Genomic DNA, 25,000 nt, shown 5'->3' on the forward strand with positions numbered 1-25,000 from the left:
CCTGGTGACCGCCATCAATATTTTATTTTCTGTTTTATGACTCGTTTATCATGGCAGAGTTTCTTTACTGGCTGGTGACAGTTTGTGGGATGTTAAGACATTCTGCAACCTTCTTCCTTAACACGTCTTGTCTTTAGTCTGTGTCACCTTAGTTTAGGATTCCTTAAAGACGGTGTGAGAGGAAAGAGTGAATATCAAAATGGTATATAATACCGACAGGTTGGTAAGACAGACACAAACATTGTTTCAGAGTGTGGAACAGGACGCTTCTCCAGGCTGAGGGACTGACAACCTTAATTCTTCGACTTCAAGGGTGAAGGACTGATTACATCGTCTTCACATCTCTACTGCTCCTGTCTACTTTCTGTACTCGACTGAAGAAGTCTACTGTGTAGGCGAAACGTTTCGGATTAAAGATACCTAACTGTTGCCTATGAGAGGAAAGAGGGAGCGAGAGGAAAGAGGAAGTGAGGACAACGCCAGAGTGAGAGTGAGAGAGAGTGTGTGAGAGAGAGTGAGAATGAGAGTGAGTGAGAGTGTGAGTGAGAGTGAGAGTGAGAGTGTGTGTGTGTGTGTGTGTGTGTGTGTGTGTGTGTGTGTGTGTGTGTGTGTGTGTGTGTGTGTGTGTGTGTGTGTGTGTGTGTGTGTGTGTGTGTGTGTGTGGTGTGTGTATGTGTGTGTGTATGTGTGTGTGTATGTGTGTACTCACCTATTTGTACTCACCTATTTGTGGTTGCAGGGGTAGAGTCCTAGCTCCTGGCCCCGCCTCTTCACCGGTTGCTACTAGACCCTCTCTCTCCCCGCTCCATGAGCTTTATCAAACCTCGTCTTAAAACTGTGTATGGTTCCTGCCTCCACTACGTCATTTTCTAGGCTATTCCACTGCCTTACAACTCTATGACTGAAGAAATACTTCCTACTATCTCTCTGACTCATTTGTGTCTTCAACTTCCAATTGTGGCCTCTTGTTTCTGTGTCCCCTCCCTGGAACATCCTGTCCTTGTCCACCTTGTCTATTCCACGCAGTATTTTATATGTCGTTATCATGTCTCCCCTGACCCTCCTGTCCTCCAGTGTCGTCAGGCCGATTTCCCTTAATCTTTCTTCATAGGACATTCCCCTTAGCTCTGGAACTAACCTTGTTGCAAACCTTTGTACTTTCTCTAGTTTCTTGACGTGCTTTATCAAGTGCGGGTTCCAAACAGGTGCTGCATACTCCAGTATGGGCCTGACATACACGGTGTACAGTGTCTTGAATGATTCCTTACTAAGGTGTCGGAATGCTGTTCTCAGGTTTGCCAGGCGCCCATATGCTGCAGCAGTTATCTGATTGATGTGTGCTTCCGGAGACATGCTCGGTGTTATACTCACCCCAAGATCTTTCTCCTTGAGTGAGGTTTGCAGTCTTTGGCCACCTAGCCTATACTCTGTCTGTGGTCTTCTGTGCCCTTCCCCTATCTTCATGACTTTGCATTTGGCAGGATTAAATTCGAGAAGCCATTTGCTGGACCAGGTGTCCAGTCTGTCCAGGTCTCTTTGAAGTCCTGCCTGGTCCTCATCAGATTTAATTCTCCTCATTAACTTCACATCATCTGCAAACAGGGACACTTCTGAGTCTAACCCTTCCGTCATGTCGTTCACATATACCAAAAATAGCACTGGTCCTAGGACCGACCCCTGTGGGACCCCGCTCGTCACAGGTGCCCACTGTGATACATCATTACGTACCATGACTCGTTGTTGCCTCCCTGTCAGGTATTCTCTGATCCATTGCAGTGCCCTTCCTGTTATATGCGCCTGATGCTCTAGCTTCTGCACTAATCTCTTGTGAGGAACTGTGTCAAAGGCCTTCTTGCAGTCCAAGAAGATGCAATCAACCCACCCCTCTCTCTCTTGTCTTACTTCTGTTATTTTATCATAAAACTCCAGAAGGTTTGTGACACAGGATTTGCCTTCCGTGAATCCGTGCTGGTTGGCATTTATACTCCTGTTCCGTTCCAGGTGCTCCACCACTCTCCTCCTGATAATCTTCTCCATAATTTTGCATACTATACACGTCAATGACACAGGTCTATAGTTTAGTGCCTCTTTTCTGTCTCCTTTTTTGAAAATGGGAACTACATTTGCTGTCTTCCATACCTCAGGTAGTTGCCCAGTTTCCAGGGATGTGTTGAAGATTGTGGTAAGTGGTACGCACAACATATCTGCTCCCTCTCTAAGGACCCATGGAGAGATGTTGTCCGGTCCCATTGCCTTTGAGGTATCGATGTCCCTTAGCAGTTTCTTCACCTCCTCCTCATCTGTATGTATGTCGTCCAACACTTGTTGGTGTATTCCTTGTTGGTGTCCCCATCTGGTCTGTCCCCCCAGAGTCCTTCCTGTCTCTACTGTAAATACTTCCTTAAATCTCGTGTTGAGCTCCTCACATACCTCTGTGTGTGTGTGTGTGTGTGTGTGTGTATGTGTGTGTGTGTGTGTGTGTGTGTGTGTGTGTGTGTGTGTGTGTGTGTGTGTGTGTGTGTGTTTAACAAGTACTTAGTCAGATTAGCAGAGCTCAACGCTCAGGAAACACACACTCACGCACGTTCCTCACTCCTCCTGCCTCACACCCACCCACCCATCTCTCTATATCTATCTATATCTATCTATATCTATCTATATCTATCTCTCTATCTCTCTCTCTATCTCTCTCTATATCTCTCTCTATATCTCTCTCTATCTCTCTCTCTATATCTCTCTCTATCTCTCTCTCTATCTCTCTCTATCTCTCTCTCTCTATCTCTCTCTCTCTATCTCTCTCTCTCTATCTCTCTCTCTCTATCTCTCTCTCTCTATCTCTCTCTCTCTATCTCTCTCTCTCTATCTCTCTCTCTCTATCTCTCTCTATCTCTCTCTCTCTATCTCTCTCTCTCTATATCTCTCTCTCTATATCTCTCTCTCTATCTCTCTCTCTCTCTCTCTATATATATATATCTCTCTCTCTATATCTCTCTCTCTATCTCTCTCTCTCTATCTCTCTCTCTCTATCTCTCTCTATCTCTCTCTCTATCTCTCTCTCTCTCTCTCTCTCTATATCTCTATCTCTCGCTATATCTCTATCTCTCGCTATATCTCTATCTCTCGCTATATCTCTATCTCTCTCTATATCTCTATATCTCTCTCTATATCTCTATATCTCTCTCTATATCTCTCTCTATATCTCTCTCTATATCTCTCTCTATATCTCTCTCTATATCTCTCTCTATATCTCTCTCTATATCTCTCTCTATATCTCTCTCTATATCTCTCTCTATATCTCTCTCTATATCTCTCTCTATATCTCTCTCTATATCTCTCTCTATATCTCTCTCTATATCTCTCTCTATATCTCTCTCTATATCTCTCTCTATATCTCTCTCTATATCTCTCTCTATATCTCTCTCTATATCTCTCTCTATATCTCTCTCTATATCTCTCTCTATATCTCTCTCTATATCTCTCTCTATATCTCTCTCTATATCTCTCTCTATATCTCTCTCTATATCTCTCTCTATATCTCTCTCTATATCTCTCTCTATATCTCTCTCTATATCTCTCTCTATATCTCTCTCTATATCTCTCTCTATATCTCTCTCTATATCTCTCTCTATATCTCTCTCTATATCTCTCTATCTCTCATATCCAGCTCGAGTACTCATTACCAAGAAGGAATTAATTTCTGTCGGCCTCTACAGTTGTAAGTGGAGACTGATTAGCTGCCAGAGCTGTACAGGGCAGAGCAGGGGGAGAAGAGGAGCAGGGGGAGAAGAGGAGCAGGGGGAGAAGAGGAGCAGGGGGAGAAGAGGAGCAGGGGGAGAAGAGGAGCAGGGAGAGAAGAGGAGCAGGGGGAGAAGAGGAGCAGGGGGAGAAGAGGAGCAGGGGGAGAAGAGGAGCAGGGGGAGAAGAACAGGGGGAGAAGAACAGGGGGAGAAGAAGAACAGGGGGAGAAGAAGAACAGGGGAGAAGAAGAACAGGGAAAGAAGAAGAACAGGGAAAGAAGAAGAACAGGGAAAGAAGAAGAGTAGGGAAAGAGAAAGAAACGAGGGGGAAGAGAAATAAGAACAAAGAAAATTATGAACTAGAGACGAAACAAATATAGATAATGTGAGAGGAAGAGTGTAATGTAAGAGAGGAAGAGAAAGATACCTGTATCATACCTGTGACTGGTTTCCACCGTGGTTGTACCCTAGCTGCCAAGCCTGAGGCCACACTCCTGCCTTGACAGCCTAGTCAACCAGGCTGTTGTTAATAGCTGCCCGCAGGACCACACAACCACCCAGAATGTTTTTGGTGCTAGGAGGACACAACCAACGTTCCTGCTGACCACCTAACGTAACTAAACATAGTGGAGCAGTGGATAAGGCCTCAGGCTCTTGGCTTCCGACTCCATGTTGACCTAGATGCCTGGGTTCGAGTCTCTCACGACGCAGTATTGCATCTTTATCCTCTCTATTCCAAAGAGTACATTGCAAGTGCCTCGAGATGTGTCCGGCACTAAGCATTTTGTCGAGACTTTATGGGCAATAATCTCCAGCTCACAGAAGGATTCGAACCTACCAACTCGGCATCAGAGTACAAAGTACTTTATCCACACAGCCTTCTGGAGTGTAGTTGTGTGGATAAAGTACTGTGTACTCTAATGCCGAGTTTGCAGGTTGGAATCCTGCTGTGGACTGAGAGATAATGTTTGTAAATAATTTCGCCCGTTTGTGAACTGTTAAGCATGGGCAATAAATGACCAGCATATATCTGTAGCTTAGACAGCACTCCTGCCTGAATGACCCTGTCAACACAGGATAATATTCCAGACGTGTGAGCACAGGATAACATTCTAGACGTGTGAGCACAGGATAATATTCCAGACGTGTGAGCACAGGATAACATTCTAGACGTGTGAGCACAGGATAATATTCCAGACGTGTGAGCACAGGATAACATTCCAGACGTGTGAGCACAGGATAATATTCCAGACGTGTGAGCACAGGATAACATTCCAGACGTGTGAGCACAGGATAACATTCCAGACGTGTGAGCACAGGATAATATTCCAGACGTGTGAGCACAGGATAACATTCCAGACGTGTGAGCACAGGATAACATTCCAGACGTGTGAGCACAGGATAACATTCCAGACGTGTGAGCACAGGATAATATTCCAGACGTGTGAGCACAGGATAATATTCCAGACGTGTGAGCACAGGATAACATTCCAGACGTGTGAGCACAGGATAACATTCCAGACGTGTGAGCACAGGATAACATTCCAGACGTGTGAGCACAGGATAACATTCTAGACGTGTGAGCACAGGATAACATTCCAGACGTGTGAGCACAGGATAACATTCCAGACGTGTGAGCACAGGATAACATTCCAGACGTGTGAGCACAGGATAACATTCCAGACGTGTGAGCACAGGATAATATTCCAGACGTGTGAGCACAGGATAATATTCCAGACGTGTGAGCACAGGATAACATTCTAGACGTGTGAGCACAGGATAACATTCCAGACGTGAGAGCACAGGATAATTTTCCAGACGTGTGAGCACAGGATAACATTCCAGACGTGTGAGCACAGGATAACATTCCAGACGTGTGAGCACAGGATAACATTCCAGACGTGTGAGCACAGGATAATATTCCAGACGTGTGAGCACAGGATAATATTCCAGACGTGTGAGCACAGGATAATATTCCAGACGTGTGAGCACAGGATAACATTCCAGACGTGTGAGCACAGGATAACATTCCAGACGTGTGAGCACAGGATAACATTCCAGACGTGTGAGCACAGGATAATATTCCAGACGTGTGAGCACAGGATAACATTCTAGACGTGTGAGCACAGGATAATATTCCAGACGTGTGAGCACAGGATAATATTCCAGACGTGTAAACAAAAGTGATCTGGAAAAAATAATTACTGGCGTGACTTCACTTGTTTTGAAGGTTCATACAACCCAGGCAGCCATTTTGAAGGTTCATACAACCCAGGCAGCCATTTTGAAGGTTCATACAACCCAGGCAGCCATTTTGAAGGTTCATACAACCCAGGCAGCCATTTTGAAGGTTCATACAACCCAGGCAGCCATTTTGAAGGTTCATACAACCCAGGCAGCCATTTTGAAGGTTCATACAACCCAGGCAGCCATTTTGAAGGTTCATACAACCTAGGCAGCCATTTTTCAACTTCATAAATGTAACTTCGTTTATTTTATAAACTTAAGATCATCTGACAATGTTTCCCGGATCTTCTGTATTCCTTTCAAAATAGCGTGATCTGCCGGCTTTTATCTCGTCCACTTTTTCGATGCTTGATGAATAAGACACGTGCAACAACTGGGTATCCTTATCCTGAAGACGTTTCGCCAACCAGTGGCTTTATCAATTCAACACGATAATAACGAGGTTATCAGTCCCTAAATCTTGGTGTTCACCACCTTAGTCTTGGATTGATAAAGCCATTGGTTGGCGAAAAATCTTCAGAACATACCCAAGTGTTGCACATCAACTTGTGGGTATTCTATACCATCTTTCTTACCACATCTAATAAGTTGCAATCTGTTACCGTTGATGATCATGTTATCTTCCCTGGATCACTGACACTTTGTTGACATCTGAATTACCTCTGTTTCTTCTCTCGAGGCGACTTTGTTTATTATATCTTCCTCGTTCTGTCATCTGTGGTCTGTAGTCACTGTGGTCTGTAGTCACTGTGGTCTGTAAAGTAGTTCAGTAACTTTCTGTGAAGTCTTCTGCCTTTGGCCTCACATTAGTCTTTGTTAGTGGAACGTGTGTCCAGCATTTGCAAGGGAACATTTAAATGAAGATCCCAAATGTGTCTGGGAGTTCCCACAGGTGATTGGAAGGAGTTCCCACAGGTGATTGGAAGGCGTTCCCACAGGTGATTGGAAATTCTCACAGGCGATTGGAAGGCGTTCCCACAGACGACTTGCAGGAGTACCCACAGGTGACTTGCAGGAGTACCCACAGGTGACTTGCAGGAGTACCCACAGGTGACTTGCAGGAGTACCCACAGGTGACTTGCAGGAGTACCCACAGGTGACTTGCAGGAGTACCCACAGGTGACTTGCAGGAGTACCCACAGGTGACTTGCAGGAGTACCCACAGGTGACTTGCAGGAGTACCCACAGGTGACTCAGATCAAGAGGAACTTCAATCACGCACTTAAGTGCTCAGAGAAAAAAAAAACAAGGAATTCATAAAAAATAAATACAAAAAACTACAAAACGTTAGCGTTCACTACAACGTTTCGCTCAGGGAGAGCGAAACATGGTTAAAGACTTGGTGCTGCTGCCAGCGTTTCGCCCAGATGGAGACTTACCTTCAGCAGTCAGTTTGTTACCCTGGCAGCTGATGACCAGCTCTACCCTTCCTCTCCTCTCAGTGTGGTCACACCCACATAGGTTGGGCACGCTCTCTGTGCACCTCTTGTGCACGTTCATGTTACAAGCTGCCGGGGAGAGACAACAGGAAGTTAGTAGCCGTTCTTGTGCACGTTCATATTAGCTGGAAGAGAGAACAAATCATAGATAAGTACGCGTTCTTCTGTACGTTCATTCTACAAGCAGAGAAAAGATATTATGGGTTAGTGCCCTCTGGTCGATGGCATGGTTCCACCTTTACTTGTGTGGTAGTGGGTCTGATTGTGGTTGGAAGGGACTTTAGGACTCACGAACGTGGCTGGAAGGGACTTTAGAACTCGCGAGTGTGGTTGGAAGGGACTTTAGGACTCGCGAGTGTGGTTGGAAAGGACTTTAGGAATCGCGAGTGTGGTTGGAAAGGACTTTAGGACTCGCGAGTGTGGTTGGAAGGGACTTTAGGATTCACGATTGTGGTTGGAATGTTTTTGGTTAGGATACTACACAAATCACAGGCAGAACACATCCCATGAAGCGAAAAATCACAAGCACGGAACACTGTTATTAAGAAATTGCAAGGAAGGGAACACTGTTCTTAAACACGGGCAAGGACGGGCGCAACGCTCTTAAACAAGGACAACAGGCACTGGCTCAAACACAAAAATAATGACATCTTCAATGGGGGTACCTTGATGCTGGTGAAGGGCTCTTGATCCAAGAACTTGGAGCTACATCTCTCTTGCATTATATTGATCGAAACATCGGTGCAAATAAAATGTTTATACTGTCTCTAAAATACATGTTGAGAAACCTAACAATTTCTCAGCTTCCTCAACCGAGGAGGCTATCTGGCGATGTTTCGCCCGTGTTGTGATTGTAAAACTTGTCTCATTTCAACTTTTCAACATTTTCTCTCAAACACCGAAACTGTCTAGAAGTTATTATCTCTTCTTTATTTCATTCGCAGCCTTTATTGCGAGTTTCCTCTTATTCTGTCTTCGTAAATCCTTCTTATTAACGCTGCTCGCTTTTACTGGCCCTTATTTGTGTCTTCTCTTATATGGTCCTGCCTGTCTTCCTTCCTTCTTTTCCTCCCTCCCTCCTCCATCCCCATGCCTCCCTGCCCCTCCTCCATCTCCATGCCTCACTCCTCCATCTCCCTGGCTCCTTCATAATTCACGTAATATTTCCTCTCCCTTCATCTGTCTTTTACCTCTTATCCACTTTCTTCCTTCCACGTATCTCTTTGTTTTTACTGTTTGTTCTCCTTCGTTCTCTATATTTCTTCACTTCTTCCACCTCTCTTTTCTTCCATGTTTCTCCATCTCCCTCATTTATTTTTTTATTATTCTCCACTTCTCTCATCTCTTGTCTCTCTTTCCTTCTATGTTTATCCATTTCTCCTACCATTTCCCAAACTCTCGTTCCCATCACCCTCTCCTTCACTCACTTCTCCCTCCTTCCCTCGCTCGCTCTTCCCTCCCTCCCTCACTCGCTCTTCCCTCCCTCACTCATTCGCTCTTCCCTCCCTCCCTCACTCATTCGCTCGCTCTTCCCTCCCTTCCTTCCTCACTCGCTCTTCCCTCCCTTCCTCACTCACTCGCTCTTCCCTCCCTTCCTCACTCACTCACTCGCTCTTCCCTCCCTTCCTCACTCACTCGCTCGCTCGCTCTTCCCTCCCTTCTTCACTCACTCGCTCTTCCCTCCCTTCCTCACTCACTCGCTCTTCCCTCCCTTCCTCACTCACTCGCTCTTCCCTCCCTTCCTCACTCGCTCTTCCCTCCCTTCCTCACTCACTCGCTCTTCCCTCCCTTCCTCACTCACTCGCTCTTCCCTCCCTTCCTCACTCACTCGCTCTTCCCTCCCTTCCTCACTCACTCGCTCTTCCCTCCCTTCCTCACTCACTCGCTCTTCCCTCCCTGCCGCAATCACTCGCTCTTCCCTCCCTTCCTCACTCACTCGCTCTTCCCTCCCTTCCTCACTCACTCGCTCTTCCCTCCCTTCCTCACTCACTCGCTCTTCCCTCCCTTCCTCACTCACTCGCTCTTCCCTCCCTTCCTCACTCACTCGCTCTTCCCTCCCTTCCTCACTCACTCGCTCTTCCCTCCCTTCCTCACTCACTCGCTCTTCCCTCCCTCCCTCACTCACTCGCTCTTCCCTCCCTTCCTCACTCACTCGCTCTTCCCTCCCTTCCTCACTCACTCGCTCTTCCCTCCCTTCCTCACTCACTCGCTCTTCCCTCCCTTCCTCACTCACTCGCTCTTCCCTCCCTCCCTCACTCATTCGCTCTTCCCTCCCTTCCTCACTCACTCGCTCGCTCTTCCCTCCCTTCCTCACTCACTCGCTCTTCCCTCCCTCCCTCACTCATTCGCTCTTCCCTCCCTCCCTCACTCATTCGCTCTTCCCTCCCTCCCTCACTCACTCGCTCTTCCCTCCCTCCCTCACTCATTCGCTCTTCCCTCCCTCCCTCACTCATTCGCTCTTCCCTCCCTCCCTCACTCATTCGCTCTTCCCTCCCTTCCTCACTCATTCGCTCTTCCCTCCCTTCCTCACTCACTCACTCACTCGCTCTTCCCTCCCTTCCTCACTCACTCGCTCTTCCCTCCCTTCCTCACTTGCTCTTCCCTCACTTGCTCTTCCCTCCCTCGCTCACTCTCCCTCAATCCTCCCTCCCCTAACCCTCCCTCTCAACTGAGATTCTCTGCTACAATTGCCTTTGATGGGAAACGTAGCCAAATTCATATTATATTATTTTTTAAGTTGTATATATGTATTTACATTTTAGCTAAAAACTGATGCGGGTCAGAAAATCCTTGAAACAGCACTGAACTTCTCTCCCTCCTCTCTCTTCCTCCTCCTCTCTCTCCCTCCTTCCTCTCTCTCTCCCTCCTCACTCCTCTCTCTCTCCTCACTCCTCTCTCCCCCTCCTCACTCCTCTCCCCCCCTCCTCACTCCTCTCTCCCCTCCTCACTCCTCTCTCCCCCTCCTCACTCCTCTCTCCCCCTCCTCACTCCTCTCTCCCCCTCCTCACTCCCCCTCATCACTCCTCTCTCCCCCTCCTCACTCCCCCTCCTCACTCTCTCTCCCCCTCCTCACTCCTCTCTCCCCCTCCTCACTCTCTCTCCCCCTCCTCACTCCTCTCTCCCCCTCCTCACTCCTCTCTCCCCCTCCTCACTCCTCTCTCTCCCTCCTCACTCCTCTCTCTCCCTCCTCACTTCTCTCTCTCCCTCCTCACTCCTCTCTCTCCCTCCTCACTCCTCTCTCTCCCTCCTCACTCCTCTCTCTCCCTCCTCACTCCTCTCTCTCCCTCCTCACTCCTCTCTCTCCCTCCTCACTCCTCCCTAATCTCATAATTTTCCCTACAATCTCCTCCTCCTCCCTAAGTCTCCTATAAATTCTCCCTCAAACACACAATATTATCCGCCCTCTTCCCCCGTCTCTCTTGGCCACTCTTCCTCGCTTTCTCGCCCACACTCGCTTCCTTCCTTGCCTATACTCCCCCTTTTTCTCTTGACTTGCAAGAGCACTGTACTTCAGTAACACAACACTTATCAATGTGCTCAAATTCATTTTCATAAACAATATATATTAACTCTAGCATAAACGATGACTTTAGTGAAATAAGCTGCGACGATAGTGTGAGTTACGTGGATCTGCATCAGTGTCTGGAGAAGATGAGATCCATGACAAAGATGTTCCAGATTCCAGTTACCAATAAGAAAGAGAAGATGGAAGTTGGAAGGCGAGAAATGTTCCCTCTACAGTTGAAGATTATTATTATAAAAAAGAAGCGCTAAGCCACAAGGGCTATACAACGTACAGTTGAAGATGATCACAGAACTACCCAGGAATGAAAAACGAGAATAAACACTGATTAAAGAAATGGAAAACATATCCATCTGTCCAATTTTCTAGTTATTATTTTTATGCAATTCCCCAACGGTCACACTTGTCCAAGACTTTTGAATAGTCTGTGTAAGATACCTTTGCATTTTGACCTCCAGGGCTTTGAAGACCATATTGTAACGCTCCAGTAGCTGTGAGAGGCAGGAGCGACCTGCTCTACACCGTGTTGCTCTGGGTTGTGCAACTGTTGTGGATCCATGTGTTTAGCAATCTTCCTTCTTAAAGCTTCCTCAAAGATTCTGATAACTTGAGACGTCAGTAGCGTCTTTAATTTTTTTGTACGACTGCTTTACTGCCTCCTTTATGGATTTCTTTAATGACTGTGGGATGACTCTTGTGTTCAGTTTCCGTCCTCATATATTTTAGGCTTATGAGTGTGTTTCGCATTTTATGAAGAATGTGGAATTCCGAGAGTCTTGGCCTGGGACAGCTTGGCCTGGGACAGTTTGGCCTGGGACAGCTTGGCCTGGGACAGCTTGGCCTGGGACAGCTTGGCCTGGGACAGCTTGGCCTGGGACAGCTTGGCCTGGGACAGCTTGGCCTGGGAATGCTATCAGAGTTTTCTTCGAGAATATTAGAAATTATGGAGATATTTACAATTTTGAGTCTCATTCATGAACAAATCATTTGGGTTATCAATAATTTCAGTGACTAACGGTTCGTCGTATTGTGACTTTAGTGTTTCACTCACTTCTTTGTTTTCGTCAGTGTAGGTTCCATCTCCTTCAAGCAAGAGCTTAATACTTTGTGTTTACCCTGGATTTTGCATCTCAGAAAAGTATTTTAAGTTTCTTTCAATTTCATTAATGAGTTTTTGATCCCTCTGTCTCTGCTGGATTCTGAATTATTCAGCGAGTTCAGTGTTTTCCATTTCTTTAACCAGTGTTGCTTCTCCTTTCTTCTCATTTCTCTTCATTCCCGAGAAGTTCTGTGATTATCTTCATCTGTAGAAGGAACACCTCTTTCCAACTTTAATCTTCCTTTTTCTTAATGGTGTCTGGAATAGCCTTTCTACTGTCATTAACCTCACCTTCTCGAAACTCTGGTACAAATCTACGTAACTCTCACTATTGTTCCAGGTTACTTCAGTAAGATCAAGATAAAAAGCATAACACACAATATTGAAAAACAGTACTGAATTCAAAGGAGATATAAAGTGGATGGAAGGCAGGTCTACCGAGAACTTCTATTGTCTGGCTCAGTTGCTACTGTAACTAGTCCTATTATTCCACTGTCACTCACAGAGCAGTGTACCAGTGGTTCAACTTATCACTAGTTCTAGTTATCACTAGTCTTACTTCTGCATACTTTGGTGCAGTGGACGGGAATAACCAGATACCACTGACCACAGTTTGGACACTCGTATATTTACAAAGTGCTTATTCCGCTGCTTCTTAATTACTGTATTGTCTTCGCCCTTACAGCCTCGGCAGGTAGCTTGTTCCACTCCGCTAAAATTGTGTTCATGTAAAAATCTTAACACAAGCTAGTGTGGTAACTAGACACTCTTGAGTTCCATTCCACAGTTTCAAGTTAATGATTCACTTTACACTTCAAATAGTGATATTTTGAAGCCAATCAAACGAGGCTTTCTAAAGGTATCTCACTGGAACCATTTTGAGAATTATCTATATAACTTAAGACGAGACATCGTCATATTTTTCACAAACCTTCATTTAGTAATAGATCATTAGGGTATAAAATTAGTTTCAAATTTCAAAACTACCATATCTTTGAAGGTTTGAATGAGATCTCGTTGTAGCCTCAGTTTACTAAGAGAGAAAATGAAGTCACGAGACTTTTTTTCTCTTTTTTTACAGAACGATTTTACAGAATAAGCTGTTATCCTACCTCAGTTCACCTCAAAGCCTGACTCTAATGTATACTACCATCCCCCAGGATGCCACCCACACCAGTTGACTAACAACGAGGTACCTACTTACTGCTAGATAAACAGGTGCAGTAGGTGTAAGGAAACATGCCCAACGTTTCCACCCGGCCGGAGATCGAACTACGGACAATCAGTATGTGAGCCAAGTGTGTTACCAACCTAGCCATGGGACTCAGTGCTCCTAGTGATGGTACAAACTTAGCTGCCCTTCTCATTTCTACCCTTACCAGTATATTTTAATATTTTTATGTAATTTGGAGATCAAAACTGGACAGCATATTAAAGATGCGATGTAACAAGCGCATTACAGAAAGGCAATATGAATAACAAAAGCATGGATAGGGACTCGAAGCCTGGTCTGTGTATACAGTAACCCCAATTCTGCTACCACTTACCCACTTTAGATTCTTTTGTTTATTACCAGTTACCTTCGGTTTATGGTGCCTGGTGTTTTGTAGGTTTATGGTGCCTGGTGTTTTGTAGGTTTATGGTGCCTGGTGTTTTGTAGGTTTATGGTGCCTGGTGTTTTGTAGGTTTATGGTGCCTGGTGTTTTGTAGGTTTATGGTGCCTGGTGTTTTGTAGGTTTATGGTGCCTGGTGTTTTGTAGGTTTATGGTGCCTGGTGTTTTGTAGTTTTATGGTGCCTGGTGTTTTGTAGGTTTATGGTGCCTGGTGTTTTGTAGGTTTATGGTGCCTGGTGTTTTGTAGGTTTATGGTGCCTGGTGTTTTGTAGGTTTATGGTGCCTGGTGTTTTGTAGGTTTATGGTGCCTGGTGTTTTGTAGTTTTATGGTGCCTGGTGTTTTGTAGAAGTGTCAAACCACGAACTCTAGCACCGTGTTAGTTATGTTGTTCACAGAGAGGCAGTGTGTAATGCTGTTCACAGAGAGGCAGTGTGTTATGTTGTTCACAGAGGCAGTGTGTTATGCTGTTCACAGAGAGGCAGTGTGTTATGTTGTTCACAGAGGCAGTGTGTTATGCTGTTCACAGAGAGGCAGTGTGTTATGTTGTTCACAGAGGCAGTGTGTTATGCTGTTCACAGAGAGGCAGTGTGTTATGTTGTTCACAGAGAGGCAGTGTGTTATGCTGTTCACAGAGAGGCAGTGTGTTATGCTGTTCACAGAGAGGCAGTGTGTTATGCTGTTCACAGAGAGACAGTGTTATGCTGTTCACAGACAACCACTGTTTGGTACTCTTGACATGGGTTGCTTATGATGACTTCAATATTCTTTAATTCTCTTGTTGCTGTTAATTTGTTGCCATTCTAGAGATTATATGCATTATGCATTACTTGTCACACAAACTCATCTTCCAGGTCTGCGACCACGGCGACAACCTGGTCATAACACGCTGCATTTTCTCAAATTGTTGTCTCATCCACGAATTTTGCTATTTAAGATGTCCGCTCTACCTCAAGGTCCTTAAAGAACAAAGGGGCACAATACAGTGACTGGAACAATACACGAAATTGACTTTTAAATGGGCAAATCGGACCGAAACATTGTCATAAGGCTCAGTATGCGAGTTGTGGCAACACCGATCCCTGAGCAACCCTGATCAAGTCTAGCCACTCAGATAACTCGCCACCCACATAACTCGCCACCCACATAACTCGCCACCCACATAACTCGCCACCCACATAACTCGCCACCCACATAACTCGCCACCCACATAACTCGCCACCCACATAACTCGCCACTTAGTACCACTTGGCGTTTCTTGTTGGTGAGGCTGTTATAATAGCAACAGCCTGGCTTGACAAGCATGGCTAAAAACAGGGCTGGTAGAGCAGAAAAACCATCGAAACTGGCCACAGGTATATCACAGGTGGGAGGAATGCATAAGAAGGGCAGAATAAGATAGGAAAGATTGCGTAAAAAACAAGGACTGGGTAAGGAAATATGGTAGATGGATAATGGTAGATGGATATGGATTAATCTATTCAATGGGTTGATCTAAGGGAAAGAAGCTCCAATTCCTTGGATGAAGATCCTTGCAGTAACATCGAGGCACGTCCCTTCATCCTACTGCTGCTGCTCCCTTGATCACGTACAAGTATGGTAGTAAGGTAACATCACACTAGTATGGTGGTTGTGTAATCCTACTATGGTAGTGGTATGGTTAGAGGTGGTAGTGTCATGGTGTCAAGACAGTATTTGAGTGTGAAGGCAGCATTATGGTAGTAGTATGGTAGTACTCACTCTTGCACTTCATTCCTTGGTTCCACACACCATGCATCATGGAACCACAGTGATCACAGAAGGTTGGGGTAGTGTAAGAAGCCTCGAACCACTTGTGTGTTAGGTTATCAGCTTGCTGTACCCCTCACCATACACACACACACACACACACACACACACACACACACACACACACACACACACACACACACAACCACACACACACACAACCACACACACACACAACCACACACACACACAACCACACACACACACACAACCACACACACACACAACCACACACACACACAACCACACACACACAACCACACACACACATACACAACCACACCCACACATACACAACCACACACACACACAAGCATACCCACACACAACCACACCCCACACACACCCACACACCACACCCACACAAACACACACACACACACAACCCCACACATACACAACCCCACACATACACAACCACACACAAACACACATACACAACCACACCACACACACACACACACACACATACACAACCACACACATACACAACCACACATATACACAACCACACACATACACAACCCCACACATACACAACCACACACATACACAACCCCACACATACACAACCACACACATACACAACCACACACATACACGACCACATACAAACACACATACACAACCACACCACACACACACACACACACACACACACACACACACACATACACAACCACACACATACACAACCACACATATACACAACCACACACATACACAACCACATACACAACCACATACACAACCACACACACACACACACACACACACACACACACACACATTAACCATTCAGCGAAGCCCAGCAACAACATAATTGACCATTAACCACCACGATCACGTGCCATTAACCACAGAACAACATGTTTTAGTTAGTACGTGTTTTAACATTCAAAACAGAAAATGCATTAATATAAAACATAATGTTTATGAATGTATTAATTGATAATAAACACAAGCGGTGTGCAGGAGAACAATTGTTGTTATAAGTAAAAAATTTACAACACAATAACACAATTTTTGACGGAAAATTAAAATTATTGTATCATTGAACATGATGTACAGCGGTGAACAGGGAGAGAACGGGAAGAACATGCGATATAACAGGATGTACAGCGGTGAACAGGGAGAGAACGGGAAGAACATGCGATATAACAGGATATTAAGCGGACAACAGGAAGAACATGCAGTATAACAGGATATAAAGGAGAACAAGCGAATAACAGGAAGAACACACAGTATAACATATGGAGAGGTGAACAAGGGAATAACAAGAACACGTTGTATAACAAGATATAGAGAGATAAACAAGGGAATAACATTCAACATAGCACGATAAAAAAAACGGTGAACAAGGGAAGAACATATGTAACAAACGTGAACATCGGCGATGCACAGACGAGTCCAGAGAAAGACATGCAAAATAACCGAAAAAAAAGGTTAAAGAAAACGGCATGCACAAGAAAAAATGGGAATAAACATCGAAATGCGAATCAAGGCAAACTATAAAAATTATAAAAAATCGATATTCAAACAAGTTCTAAAGAAAATAGGGAACATCGATAGGGAAAAAATAGGGAATATCGATAGGGAAAAATAATGAATATCGATAGGGAAAAATAGGGAACATCGTTAGGGAAATAACATTACATCGATAGGGAACATCGATAGAGAAAATGTAAAGTATAAAAAATGGGGAATAAACATCGATACGCAAATAGGATTAAAATAACGAAATGAATAAACATTAAAAGTAAATGGGGAATAAACATCGAGAATAATCACATGTGGAATAAACTTCAAAATGAAATGGAAACGTCGAGAATAGATGCATAAACATCGGGAAAAATAGGGAATAAATACAGAGGAAATGGGGAATAAACATCTCAAACATGCAAATGAATAACATTAAAAATATGCGAAAGAATAAACATCGACAACAGAAAGAAATCAACACAGGGAATAAGGAAATGGGGAATGAACATCAGAAACAGGGAAATGGGCAACATGGAAATTAGATAAACGGAGAATAAACATCGGAAATGGGGAACATCAGAAATAGATAAATGGAGAATAAACAACGAAAATAGGGAATCAGTAATCGAAAAGAGAATTATCAACGTCTTTCATAAATACAAAAATTGTCAAAAAAAAATAAAATATATGAAATAAAACAGGAATCATACATAAAACACCAGCCTGGTTTACAGACTTATAAACCACAGCCACAAATATTTATTAAACACAAGAATGAAGAATGTCTACTCCTGGATATCAAGGCGAACGGAGGATCGAGTCTCCAGTACTCCCTCTAGTGAATGATTTTTATGATATAATCCGCCTCTTAACTCACCTGGACACAACTCACCTGGACACAACTCACCTGGACACAAAAATTTACTACCCTGGTACAATATTAACTCACCTGGACACAACTCACCTGGACACAAAAATTTACTACCCTGGTACAATATTAACTCACCTGGACACAACTCACCTTAGTTTACAATTGACAATTTGAAGAGAAAAATTCAGACGATGTTTCGGTCTGTCCTGACTCACTATAAATTAGCGAGCGAGAGAAGAGAGAAAGCCAGAAGTCAGGTCAGGAAGGAAAGCCAGGAGAAAGCCAGTCAGGTCAGGAAGGAAAACCAGGAGAAAGCCAGTCAGGTTAGGAAGGAAAGCCAAGAGAAAGCCAGTCAGGTCAGGAAGGAAAGCCAAGAGAAAGCCAGTCAGGTCAGGAAGGAAAGTCAGGAGAAAGCCAGTCAGGCCAGGAAAAAAAGCCAGGAGAAATCCAGTCAGGTCAGAAAGGAAAGCCAGGAGAAAGCCAGTCAGGTCAGGAAGGAAAACCAGGAGAAAGCCAGTCAGGTCAGGAAGGAAAGCCAGGAGAAAGCCAGTCAGGTCAGGAAGGAAAGCCAGGAGAAAGCCAGTCAGGTTAGGAAGGAAAGCCTGGAGAAAGCCAGTCAGGTCAGGAAGGAAAACCAGGAGAAAGCCAGTCAGGTCAGGAAGGAAAGCCAGGAGAAAGCCAGTCAGGTTAGGAAGGAAAGCCAGGAGAAAGCCAGCCAGGAAGGAAAGCCAGGAGAAAGCCAGTCAGGTCAGGAAGGAAAACCAGGAGAAAGCCAGTCAGGAGAGGAAGGAAAGCCAGGAGAAAGCCAGTCAGGTCAGGAAGGAAAGTCAGGAGAAAGCCAGTCAGGCCAGGAAAAAAAGCCAGGAGAAAGCCAGTCAGGTCAGAAAGGAAAGCCAGGAGAAAGCCAGTCAGGTCAGGAAGGAAAGCCAGGAGAAAGCCAGTCAGGTCAGGAAGGAAAGCAGGAGAAAGCCAGTCAGGTCAGGAAGGAAAACCAGGAGAAAGCCAGTCAGGTCAGGAAGGAAAGCCAGGAGAAAGCCAGTCAGGTCAGGAAGGAAAGCCAGGAGAAAGCCAGTCAGGTCAGGAAGGAAAACCAGGAGAAAGCCAGTCAGGTCAGGAAGGAAAACCAGGAGAAAGCCAGTCAGGTCAGGAAGGAAAGCCAGGAGAAAGCCAGTCAGGTCAGGAAGGAAAGCCAGGAGAAAGCCAGTCAGGTCAGGAAGGAAAGCCAGGAGAAAGCCAGTCAGGTCAGGAAGGAAAGCCAGGAGAAAGCCCGTCAGGTCAGGAAGGAAAGCCAGTCAGGTCAGGAAGGAAAGCCAGGAGAAAGCCAGTCAGGTCAGGAAGGAAAGCCAGGAGAAAGCCAGTCAGGTCAGGAAGGAAAGCCAGGAGAAAGCCAGTCAGGTCAGGAAGGAAAGCCAGGAGAAAGCCAGTCAGGTCAGGAAGGAAAGCCAGGAGAAAGCCAGTCAGGTCAGGAAGGAAAGCCAGGAGAAAGCCAGTCAGGTCAGGAAGGAAAGCCAGGAGAAAGCCCGTCAGGTCAGGAAGGAAAGCCAGTCAGGTCAGGAAGGAAAGCCAGGAGAAAGCCAGTCAGGTCAGGAAGGAAAGCCAGGAGAAAGCCAGTCAGGTCAGGAAGGAAAGCCAGGAGAAAGCCAGTCAGGTCAGGAAGGAAAGCCAGGAGAAAGCCAGTCAGGTCAGGAAGGAAAGCCAGGAGAAAGCCAGTCAGGTCAGGAAGGAAAGCCAGGAGAAAGCCCGTCAGGTCAGGAAGGAAAGCCAGTCAGGTCAGGAAGGAAAGCCAGGAGAAAGCCAGTCAGGTCAGGAAGGAAAGCCAGGAGAAAGCCAGTCAGGTCAGGAAGGAAAGCCAGGAGAAAGCCAGTCAGGTCAGGAAGGAAAGCCAGGAGAAAGCCAGTCAGGTCAGGAAGGAAAGCCAGGAGAAAGCCAGTCAGGTCAGGAAGGAAAGCCAGGAGAAAGCCAGTCAGGTCAGGAAGGAAAGCCAGGAGAAAGCCAGCCAGGTCAAGTGACGTGGTCTGAGGACTACAAAAAGTAATCATGTAATGGCTAGTGTCAACAAACCAAAAATAAAAAAGAATCAAGATTCATTTTAGGAATGTGTGTTAAGGTTCGGTTTAACAAGACCGCGTCCATAAAAACTAGAAAACTGATAGTCACGAGGTTAGAATACGGATAGTTACAGGGCTAGAAAACGGATAGTTACAGGGCTAGAAAACGGATAGTTACAGGGCTAGAAAACGGATAGTCACAGGGCTAGAAAACTGACAGTCACCGGGCTAGAAAACTGACAGTCACCGGGCTAGAAAACTGACAGTCACCGGGCTAGAAAACTGACAGTCACCGGGCTAGAAAACTGACAGTCACCGGGCTAGAAAACTGACAGTCACCGGGCTAGAAAACTGACAGTCACAGGGCTAGAAATCAGATAGAGTAGCTTCAGCACAGGAGCGGATGGTGGGATAGCTGTGGTCTCTGACATAATAGTAGTTCCGTATGCCAGAGACAACACTACTCTTGTGTTCACTGTTTATCACAGCTAGCGGCCAGTGTCACCAATGTATTGAGGATACATATGTGTACGTCGTCGTAAGCTCCTCTCTCCTATGTACGGGTTGTGTACAACACCTGGGTATCTTTATCTTCAAGAGGTTTCGACAACCAGTATCTTTATCTTTTACATACCTTTGATGAATTTCCCGAGTTTTCCCAACTCGAAGAGCCCAGCTCTGGAACAGGATGTCTGCTGTTTGCCTGGTCAACCAGACTGTTGCTGCTGGCGGCCCGCTCGCTCACATGCCCATCACAGCCTGGTTAATCTAGCACCTGAAAATACTTGTCCATTTTCCTCTTAAAGACTTCTCCACTTGTTCCAACAGTGTTTCTGATATCTTCTGCTAAGATGTTGAAAACCCTGGAACCACGGATGTTGATAAAATGTTCTCTTATCGTGCTTACGGCGCCCCTGCTTTTCACCGAGTTTATTTACACTTCCTCCCGTATCTCTCACTCTTAGTATGTTATGGCAGTGTGCAGAATTCGAAAAAGGCACTTAAGTATTTTCCACGTAAATATTACCATATATTTACCTCCCCGCTCCAGCAGTACATATTTCGCCCTTTAAATGTTACCAGTAATTTAAGTGCTTTATTAGTTCTATGGGGGCGGTAAACATTCTCTGTATCTGTGCCAGTTCTAATATATCTGGAACACTCAAAACGAGAGAGAGCACAAGCGATTTTGGCACGATTTTCCTTGTACCGAATGTCTTCGTTATCCATCCCATCATTTTTCTTGTAGTGACGTTTGCCTTATTGTGTTCTTTGAAAGAAGGGTCAGTCGACATGATTACTCCCAGGTCTCTGACATGTTCCCATCGTTCTATCTGATCACCATCTTGTGCTTTATTTAAGTATCTGAGCCAATTTTATCACCTCAATGCAAAGGATATTTGGAAAGACTGAAACTGGAGACAGTATTCTATACTGTTATTGCTTTGAAATTAACCAGTGTATTGGTAATTCAGGGGAAGAATGATTAACCCGAGTACTCTGTGTATTTTGACGAAAGATAAACTTAATATCAAGAGGATGAAGGGTGTTATTAATGTTTTTTTTTATAAATCCGATATATACGAAAGGCAAAGTACTCCAGAGAGTTGGTGGAGGTTATGAGCTGGGAGGTCAGCCATGAACTCTGAAGTATGAACATTTCAGAGTCGAGAAATGAATGAACACAGATGTGGAAAAACCCGGGAAAAGAAACAAAAACGCTTAAATGATACACAGTAACAAAAGTAATGAACGCACATGCTACTGTACACAGACTTGCGTTAAGAATGAAAACTTAGCACAGCGATGGACAAGGAATATCAAGGAAGTGAAATATAATTCCATTCTTTTTTAAACGTGATAAACGGAGAAAGATTGATAGACAAGCCTCGACTGAAGGAAATGATGAGTCTATGAGGAACATTACCTTGATGAGTTTCAGGAAGACCACAGAAATAAGGCAGAGGGAGAGTCCAGGTCAGTAAATGACTAGATCAATGCCAGAGGAGCAAAGATTTGAGAGAGTTCTGAGTGTGAGCAGAAAGTTCTCTCTGTGTTATCCAGAGCACTGGAGACGAGAAGATTAAGTACAAGAGAGAGAAAGGATCAGAGCTCCAGGAGGCAATCCTCGCTTTCAAGGACAACTTTTAAATAGCATTTGTCAGCAGGAAAGGCAACAATGTCGCCAGTAAATTTAAGAGAGGTCATGACAGGCTGTTAGCGACGAAGGTGAAGAATCTTGTAAAAAAAAAACTTAACAAGGATAAGAGAATGGTAGACATGTCAGTGATATTATGAGAGTGAACGTGGCAAGAGAGGTCAAAATAAGTATTCAGATCAATGTTGGTACGAAAACCAGGTCAAGTTGCTAAAGGAATACCAACAACAAGCTGTCCAAGTTGATACTAGGAAAGTGAGACAGAAAAGATTAGTGAGGCAGTAAGGGAGGGAGAATTTGGACCAAGAGCTGTTACAGATAAAACGGTGTAAATCACATCACAGAACAGGCAGGGATCAAGCCGATGGTAGGAGAGTTCTAAAACTCAGGTCCCAGTGCTAACTACCCTGTGAACTTTAGAGCTCTCCTGTAATACGTTCGATACCCACCCGTTCTGTGACTAGTTTACAATCCTGTTATTACGTTTTCGTGAGTCATAAAAAGGTGTAGTGTGTTCTGTAACCTAATACAGCGTAGACTGAGTCAGGCAAGCAAGTGTTGAGCAGTATGCAAGTTCCTCCGTCTTCTAATATATTCATTTTTCCAATATAATCCACCTTGTCTATAATTACTATCGCATTTTCTTTGTCTGTTTCGTAAGGTGAAGTCCAGGATCTTTCCTTAATTCATGGTATAACTTGACATGAGAACAATTGTGTTGCAGAGGTCTGAGCTGTGCTCAAAGCTCTGCAACACAATTGTCCTCAAAGATTTGTTAAGTTATACCATGAATTAAGGATAGATCCTGGACTTCATCTTACGAAACAACGTAAATGTGATAGTAATTATAGACAAGGTCGATTATAGTGTAAAAATGAACATCGTATTAGACGACGGGGGAACTCATTGCCCCTTAAGAACAACAGTAGTAAGAAGACTGCAAAGATCACTGCAAAGATTGAGAACGTTGACGGTGAGTGAAGACAGCATTTTCCACTTGGGACCTCGCAGAAAATACTAGGTGTTGGCGCGGGTATGTCCAGGAGAAAGAGTGTCCATGCTCGTAAATTTGAGGGAACGAGAGAAGGAAGACAGCAAAACTTGCTCAGTATAACAGTCACGAACATAATAACTCAGTCTTACGACGTTTAGACGCAATAAGAGCAGCTTCAGAATAGTGAGAAGGAATAACAAGAAATACGTTTAAAAAAATTAAAGAATAAGGCACTTACCCTCAAGGTGCATTTGTAAATGATTTTATCCACGATGTTACAACTTAGACCAGGTGGGCAGGCAGGTGGGCAGGCAGGTAAGCAGGCAGGTACACAGGGGTAGCAGGTGCTACTACATACACCTTACTTTACCAATAACTTTCACTAGGTTACATACCTATCCTTTATCTATTGTAACCTTTAAAGGGATTGTTTAAAAGACAAGTGACAACTAGGGCAATTTTAAAGGGAAAAAAGACGCACATTGAGCAAACAAGACATGTAATGGATGGTAAGGGAGACACGATACAAACAATGGGTGAAAAACTTCATACACTGAATGGACAGCCAGACTGAGATGATGCATCTAACAAGTGATTAGAGCGATATATATAATGGGTGGTAAGGACGAGTACACTTAATGGGTGGTAAGGACGAGTACACTTAATGGGTGGTAAGGACGAGTACACTTAATGGGTGGTAAGGACGAGTACACTTAATGGGTGGTATGGGAAGCACATGGATATAGAGGAATATCGAAGGAAATGATAATAGTAACTGTTCAGCTAGCTGAAACTAAAAAACATTTATATGCTCAGTGTAACCAGTCAATAAGATTTAAAAGATGACGGGTAGGAGCCATGACTCAACCCCCTGCAAAAACAATTAGGCAATTACTCACTTGCTCGTTCGAGCATTAATTCACTTTAAAGCATCTAAAGACTGCTCAAATTGAAGTTGGCAAACAAATGTGGTAGAGCAGGAGAATAAAGAGAGAGAGAGAGAGAATTAAACCAAGAATTAAACCAGTTAACAGCATTACAATACAGATGTGTGCATGCACTGGAGATGACATTAGAACTCCGTGCTAATCTTGAATTAGCCGACATTTATGAATGACACTGTTGAACAGTGCAAGATGCAAGCAGAAACACACAACAAATAGTAAGAAAACAAACAAAAAACAAAGGAAGAGCATATATATATATATATATATATATATATATATATATATATATATATATATATATATATATATATATATATATATATATATATATATATATATATATATTATATATATATATATATATATATCATACAAATACATAAATATACGTACACCATACATACACCACAGGCAACGTGTCTGTCAACAAGTACCTTTGACAACTAGTAATTAAGGTGAGAAACCAGGATTTCATAAATTACATAGATTATACATGTTGTACTGTAATGTCCAGTGAAAGTGATACTTCAACAACAAATAAAAAGCCAAGAAAAGGAATATGATCAAAACAAGACGATGATTTTCATACTGAAGACAGTGACACAGAGACAAGCAGCAGCAGCAGCAGTGATAGCAGACTTTAACCACGGAACGGGTGGGAGTTTGAACCCATGGCATGCAAGTACTAAAATTCACAGGCCAGTGCGTTAGTACTCGGCCAGCTGGGTTCAAATTCCACCCGTTCTGTGGTTCGTTTCCAATCGTGTTATTACGATTTCCTCAAGACATAAGGAGACTGGTAAAAACTGGGACCCATGGGAGTACAACCCCACGAGGACACCGGGTTAAAAAAATAAAGGACTATATATTTCGACCTCCAACTGAGGCCCTCATCAGAAGAAACTTATACTACACAGAGCAATTGCAGCAGCCCAGACGCGGGACGCGCACAATGAGAACTACTATAATCATAAAGATGCGCTAAACGTTAAGGGAGGCCCAGAAGTATCTATGGATAAGCTTCAGGAAGATCCAAAAGAAAAGCTCATATCCCTT

The 25,000-nt window shown here is 44.3% G+C and overlaps 1 protein-coding gene across 4 annotated transcripts in view; it reads right to left on the reverse strand.

The window, feature by feature from the left end:
• Nucleotides 1-25,000, reverse strand: part of Pkc53E (Protein C kinase 53E) — a 668,331-nt gene that overhangs the window by 197,186 nt on the left and 446,145 nt on the right. For all 4 annotated transcript variants that reach the window (XM_070100587.1, XM_070100586.1, XM_070100584.1 and 1 more), the window contains exons 4-5: nt 15,397-15,511; nt 7,364-7,492 (exon numbers count right to left, since the gene is read on the reverse strand). In XM_070100587.1, the coding sequence (XP_069956688.1) occupies nt 7,364-7,492; nt 15,397-15,511 (244 nt within the window). The remainder of the gene's footprint in view (nt 1-7,363; nt 7,493-15,396; nt 15,512-25,000) is intronic.

This window comes from Cherax quadricarinatus, chromosome 73, assembly GCF_038502225.1.
Source record: "Cherax quadricarinatus isolate ZL_2023a chromosome 73, ASM3850222v1, whole genome shotgun sequence".
Classification (NCBI taxonomy): domain Eukaryota; kingdom Metazoa; phylum Arthropoda; class Malacostraca; order Decapoda; family Parastacidae; genus Cherax; species Cherax quadricarinatus.